General features: G+C 37.0%; 1 protein-coding gene across 1 annotated transcript; it reads right to left on the bottom strand.

The window, feature by feature from the left end:
- Positions 1-1,054: 1,054 nt before the first annotated feature.
- On the bottom strand, positions 1,055-1,794 carry RPL10L (ribosomal protein L10 like). Its single transcript, XM_032871305.1, has one exon. It carries the CDS (start codon positions 1,710-1,712, stop codon positions 1,068-1,070), a length of 645 nt encoding a protein of 214 aa, XP_032727196.1. The 5' UTR covers positions 1,713-1,794; the 3' UTR covers positions 1,055-1,067.
- Positions 1,795-7,295: the final 5,501 nt, after the last annotated feature.

Genomic DNA, 7,295 nt, shown 5'->3' with positions numbered 1-7,295 from the left:
TTTTAAGTAAATGGAAATAATTTAATAAGCATATGTCTCCACACTGTTTAATACTCCTTTTGTTGCTTTCATTCAATATGTTGGCCTAAAAATGGTTAGTTTTAGAGAGGTGAGGGCACTGTTTACAAGATTGAGATTTGGAAGACTAAATAATTTAAAGAACCAGAATTTTAAAATATAATACACACCCAGAAATTTTAGCTTATGTAGTTTCCAAAACGAAAACACCTGTATGATCAATGTAACTCGAATGTAGGGCAAGCACCTACAGATTGTAAACTCCCTTTTAGGGTCCTTTTAGAGCACAGATTGTTGATTTGTTGTCATTTTCTCTTTTCTGTTGGTTCTACTGGGACTCAGATACAAGTAATGTGAACTCTGTTATCAACCTATGACCTTCAGGTGATAAAGAAAAGATTGGACTGTTGTCTCCTGACTGTGAGATAATAAAAGGCTTATCTGAGGAAAGCTTTTGCAGTTATAGCCAGCTGTCCAAAGGCTGATAATTAGCGGTCATATGAAATTCTAAAATCAATGTGCAGAAATGGATAAGGAAAACATAAGCAACAAGTTTAAGAATGGATTTTTTAGTTCCAGAGGTTGTAGTTGAAATATCACTAATGCCTATCATTATTTTCATACCTATTGCTTGTTTTCCATAAGCAAGAACGATTTTTTTACCTCTACAAATCTTGGATTTTTTTCTAGCTATTTTTTTATTCAAGGTGAGAATACAGCTACATAATTTATGACTTCACTACAAACAAAACTTTTGACATCGTTCCCTACTGTCCCAAGTTAAAAGTTTTTGGATTAGAACTGTAATAACTGTCTCTATAAATCACATAAGGATTGTTTCATTCTCACTCGAAGGAAAGTATCATTTGCCATTAAAATTCCGTTTTAATATAAACACTCTTTCTCTCATACTCTATATCCTAAAAATCAGATAAACACTTAAAAATATTTAAAATATTAAAAAAACATTTATTTTTTGTCAGTGAATAATATTTATTGGTAAGCATATCAGACCAGCATGGTTAGAGGCGTCAATGCTGTCCAAGATCTCAGGAGTGCAGAGCTCGCCACTTGTCCAGAGGGCCGCGACTGGGAACGTATTTGACTCCACAGCCATCAGGGATGAGGCGCTTCTTAGCCACTTTGTCTTCAAATTCATCAGCGTTAAACTTGGTAAAGCCCCACTTCTTGGAGATATGGATCTTCTGGCGTCCTGGGAACTTGAACTTGGCCCTGCGTAAGGCTTCAATCACATGTTCCTTATTCTGAAGCTTGGTCCGGATGGACATGATGACTTGGCCAATGTGGACTCTGGCCACTGTGCCCTGGGGCTTTCCAAAGGCACCGCGCATACCTGTCTGGAGCCTGTCAGCCCCAGCACAGGACAGCATCTTGTTGATGCGGATGACATGGAAGGGATGAAGCCGCACGCGAATGTGAAAGCCATCCTTGCCACAGCTTTTCACCATGTACTTGTTGGCACAGATTCGAGCGGCCTCCAGGGCTTCAGAGGAGAGCTGCTCATATTCATCAGACACCATGTGGCCACAGAGAGGGAACTCATCCACTTTCGCCTTCTTCCGACCCAGATCAAAGATACGGATCTTGGCATCAGGGACACCGCGGCAAAAACGAGACTTTGGATATGGCTTGTTCTTACAATACCGGTAACAGCGAGCTGGTCTGCGGCCCATGGCAACACCAGGAACCTCGGCCGGCCGGCGACGAAGAGAAAGAGGCGCGCTCTCACACGCCTGCGCATGCGCCTTATATACATTTGCCCATCTTCCCCTATGGGAATCATAGAGTCTTGATGACGTCAAGAAGACGCTCTTTCAGGATATCCCCACCATAGATACAGCGACACTCTATGCTTCTGTGGGTACAACTTGGCACATGCGCAGAGCAGACAGTGGCTACGTATATTTTCGTTGCCAGGTAACGAATTGGGCTTTGTCGCAATAGCCAGAGAAACACTTCCCTCTTGGGCATAAGTCGTTTGCCCTAGGCTTTGTCTTAAATATAAAAGACATACTTTCAGTAGAGTTTAAATAAGGAAGGTGTCTCCATCTATGCAATATACGTTGTGTCTAGTTTGTCTAAATCAATTTTCCAGAACTCTTATTTCCCACCAGCATTTATAGAAGGATTGCTAGTTCTCAAAGAATATGTGGTTTCCTTCTTTAGGTAAAGTGGTTTCTTGGCATAGTCTGTCTGATAAGGTTCAAAAAGAGATGAGAATGAAAACATATCTATTGTATTTATTGCTTGATAATCGCTTTAGAAACATGAAACTTTGGCAGTTTTATTTGGCCATATGGAATGATGTTATCAAAACGGCATCCACAAAATTGAAATACCAATTGAATTTTTCAACTTAAGACTGTTTGCATTTTCAAGTGTTACAGCTGTTAGAAACTATAGGAGAGGAACTATGCCTTATTAATCTTTTACACTTGAGGATGAGTTTAATACTTTTCTCCTTCTGATACGAGATTTTGTAAGTCTCATGATTGGGATCAGAATGTGAGAAGGAGGAAAATGAAAGAAAGAGAATTTATGAATAATCTATAATCCCTACTTGAATTTTTATAGTTTTGTTTTGATTCCTTAATGCTGTTTCACACTTCTATGACATCATGGAACAAATTCCTTCCAATGTGAATATACTCCACTCATGCTTTCTCATTAAAAGGGACACGAATAGGGTCACTGGGTGGCTCAGTCAGTTAAGCATCTGACTTTTGATTTCAACTCAGGTCTTATCTCAGGGTTCCGAGTTTTAAACCCCATGTCAGGCTCCATACCCAGCGTGGAACCTATTTTAAAAAAGTAAAATAAAAAGAGAAACAAATAGGTTGTGACAAAATAATTCCTATCTTTAAAGTGAGTAGGGTTTACAAAGTATCCATATCAGGAGAGAAATATTAAAACTCCCAATTTAAAGAACTTTTCCATACTATATTAAAGCTTGCTTATTCTCCTTTCTTCCTTTATTTCTATATTCCTATTCTTTTCAAATAGGTATTATTTACTGGGTAAACCTGAATATGGAGAGAAAGCAGCAAGGAATGTTGTATTGCCCTCACTGAGCTTATAAAGTATAGGAAAGGATTTGAAACTCCTCAAATAATATATCATCATATTACAAAGTACAAAATGTGCCAAAAAGGAAAAGCAGAGTGAGCCCTGAGAGCCTGGGATAAAGCCCTGAGCAAGCCTGAGGCATGGACAGGGACAACTTTATCAGGAAAGGGATTTCATATAGTGACTGTGGCATGCGGAGCTTGGCATATGCAAAGACTCTGAAGCAGGCAAGAACTTGAACCATTTCAGGAGTAAATCAAGTAAGTAAAGTAAAGCCAGTATGACCATGAGTGAGGGGATTAGTGGCATAATATGAGAATAGTGTATGACAGGGGCCTTGTGTGTCATGAAGGTCTCATTTTACCAAATTAGGGATTCTGCTTTTTTGTCTAAGACCACTGAAGAGCATTACACAGGTTTTATTACTCTTGTATATAATACAGTTAATATCTCTCTTTTTAAACATCTTTTTTATTACTCTTTTTAAAGTCTTTATCTTTTTTATCACTCTTGTGTATAATATGGTCAATATCATTCTTGTTGTATATAATATGGCCAATAGACTGGAAATGGATGCAGGGAGGTTAGAAAAAAAAGCTTTGCAAGACGGAAGGAAAGAAATGAGGATAGTGTAAGCATGCTTTTAATATCTTTAACTTTATAAACATGTTTGCATCTGTTTCTACTACTGGATACCTAGACTCTATCATTATTCTGGGGGAAAGGAGTCTGTGAGGTAAAAAGAATATAGCCAAACAGAGTTCATGTGCCATCTCAGTCACTGACCCTTTTCCAGGTCATGCTTTGGGTTTTCAAACCCCTAGAATTCTCTGACCAAGAGATGTGTTATCAGGGTCTGTTTGCATAATCCTCTTTCCTTAATCCAAAAGGTGACCAATCATGGCTTGCTGGAACTGTACCAATTTTAGCATTCAAGTCCTGTATCCTCCAAAACCCCTTAGTCCCAGGCAAAATGGTTGGTCACCCTGTCACATTTATGCATGGGGCCCCTCACAGTTGCAGGACAAAGTTAGAGGACAGGTAGAGAAAGTGAGAGCCAGACTGGGATTCTCCACTTAAACTACTTTCCCTAGCCTTTGGGGTGGGGGGACCTGTAGAAAATGCATGAGCCACACTATTCTATTTAAAACATTAAAAGCATTAGCCTCCCTCAGTCCCAAAAATTTGAGTGTCCCCTATCTTCCAGCTCCTGACACCTACAATGTATATCATGTTAAGCAAACCTTGCAAAAAATTATAAAACTTGTCCGCTTTGAAGTTGCCTGAAATATAGTCAAGAAGATAATACATGGAAAATCAGATTTTTCTTATTTGCTAAATTTATTACTTTTGTAAGTACAGTAAAAATTTAGCAAAGGGAGACATTGGTGTCATATAAAATAGAGATGGATTAAAGAATGAGTAGAACATATGTAGGTGAAGGTAAGGAATAAGGCAAGAAAGGGGCATGGCAATTACATAAGCCTGTTAAGTGCTGTGAAAATAAGAACCATGTCTATTTGGCTCACTGTTTTGTCACCTGTTTTTGGTAAATCATGTGACCCATAATAATAAATGTTTGAATGAATACACAACACTGTTGAGGTGCAGTGGTGTGTTGGTAAATATTTAATAGCCTGCTCATTGGGGAGCAGGGGCAGGGAGAGGAAAATCACAACTTCCAGTGTTAACTAACCTCTGTGGTGTATACACTCCATCATCAATTTCAGTGACCAATGTCGTACAAATGAAGAAGGAAGATGGGAACAGATGCACACAGTCAGCTTTTGTCATCCAGTATTAGCTGGCTTCAGCATGCCACCATTTAGCTGTGCATACCCAGGAAAAATAAAGATGACAAACTTGGCTAAAGCTAATAATGCATAATATGGAAAAATAAATTTGGGGATGGGTCAAAGAGATGATTTTCTAGGAATTTTTAGAAAGAAGGCGGGTAAATGTGTTGAAGCTTGATGATTCAGCTTTGACTCTGAAAAATTCTTTCCTCCATGGTTTCTTTTTCCTATTCTGCAACTCCTATGTAAGAAGTCTGCAATATTCTGTACAGGTATACCTCAGAGATATTGGGAGATCAGTTCCAGACCACTGCCATAAAGTGATTATTGTAATAAAGTGAGTCAAATTAATTTTTTACTTCCCAGTGTATATAAAAGTTATGTTTATACTATACATTAAACAGTATACATATAGTGTACTGTGTACACTATACTATTAAGTGTACAATGGCATTATGCCTAAAAAAAAGTACACACCTTAATTTAATGATATTGCTAGGAAATGCTGACCATCATCTGGGCTTTAAGTCTATCATAATCACTGATCACAGCTAGCAATAGGAAATATAATAATGATGAAAAAAGCTTTCAATATCCTAGGAATTACCAAAATGTGACACAGAGACACAAAGTGAACAATGCTATTGGAAAAATGGCACCAATAAACTTGCTCAGCACAAGGTTGCTGCAAACTTCTAATATATAAGAAAAGGTAATATCTGTGAAGCACAATACAATGAGGCACAATAAAACAATATACACCTGTACATGTTGATTAGGTGCCTTGTGCATCAAGGCAGACTTTATGTACTTGGAATTAACACTAGACAATCAAATTACTTCCGCGTTCATGCAAAGTCTGGAAAGGAATAGTCCTATGGATCAGTTCAATGCAGCACCTTCTTTCCTTCTTTAATATCACAAAGCGACCATTTCACAAAGAGCTAAACCTGGACTTTGTTCTCAAAGAAAATTATGCATTGAAGTCTATTATACTAATACTAATATACTGGCATGCACCCTGGATGTCCTCTCCTGCTGCTGAAACCATCTGCATTGTTGATCACTGAGTCATTATGAAGTGTCTCATCACTTGGTGTTGGATGGTATATTGTGAATAAGAGACATGTTCCTGCTTAGGCTCTCAATGAAGCGTGAAAGCTTCCACCGATGATGAACAGTCATTTTCATCTGTGTTTCGTAGTAACTTCACAGTGGAAAGTGTAATCTCAAAATGTTTGATAGCCTAGATGAACAACTTGATATTTTCCTAGAGTTGTGTAGTGAATGTAAGAATCATGGTTATGGCTGGCTTTTCTTCAAAGTCAGATGATTGTGTCTATTGTCATGGCTAATGGGTGGTCATGCTGCCTGTCTTTCATGTACCTGTTTCACAATGGTCCTTATCTATTTGACAAATGCACATTTTCTGAATAGAAGTATAGTCAGATGATTTTAAGTGTTTAGTCCCAAATGTCTAATGAATGCGTTTTCTTTTTTGGCTGGTACTTCATTTTGATTTTTCTCTTTTGGGGAATCCTTTTTATTATTATTATTATTATTTTGGATATGGGAACTGAGTATGTACACTTCATGCTTTGGTAGTACAGCACAAGTTTCCCCCAAATGAGTTGTTTTTATTATATTGTTCCAGAAAATTAGGAAAAAAAAATAGGTGAGGATGAATTCAGAGAGAAGTAACACATAAATACATGCATTAGAATTTGATTGGTGTTAGTTTTTAAATTTTTACTTGTTTAGGTTTCATACTTACACAAAATTTATAAACCACTTTAGTCAGTTTTATATAGTGAGCAATAAGAATTGATGCGTAGTTTTTTAATAAATATTTAAGTAATGCTATAACAAAGATATAATTTATAATAAAAATAATGAAGATGTTATAATAAAGAATAATAATAAAAGTGCTATACTAAAAATGACTCAGTACAAAGAATCTACATATGTTTTTGAAATCCCTTCTCTCTTAAAAAGATTTAGTCCAATCTGAAAATTCTGATCTTGGGTTAGGGTGCTATGGGTGGGCTTGTCTTCCCATATATTGAGTGCATGGGCTTCCTGTGTTTTATATTTAAGTCCTGTCCATTTATTTAAGAGGACTAATGTTGGGAGCAATGTTATTTTTTCCCTGCTGCCCTAGTTGTTTGCCAATAAAATGAGGTTTATGTGGTTTACAGACAGGCATGAGCCAATATTTAATTAAATGTTGATATTATTTAATCATTTATACCAAAACACCCCCATTGTATTTTAGGTTATGTTTAATGGACAATCTCTTTATTCAGTAAACAGATTTTTTTGCTTAATGAAAGTGAACTGTCAACCTTAGGAATTAGATAGAAGAGTTCTTTAATTATGAAATAAGTATTCCAA

The sequence above is a fragment of the Lontra canadensis genome, unplaced genomic scaffold (genome assembly GCF_010015895.1).
Source record: "Lontra canadensis isolate GAN:19392208 unplaced genomic scaffold, GSC_riverotter_1.0 scaffold42, whole genome shotgun sequence".
Classification (NCBI taxonomy): domain Eukaryota; kingdom Metazoa; phylum Chordata; class Mammalia; order Carnivora; family Mustelidae; genus Lontra; species Lontra canadensis.
Note: the sequence above shows the minus strand (reverse complement) of the source record. Positions and strands in the feature narration are given on the sequence as shown.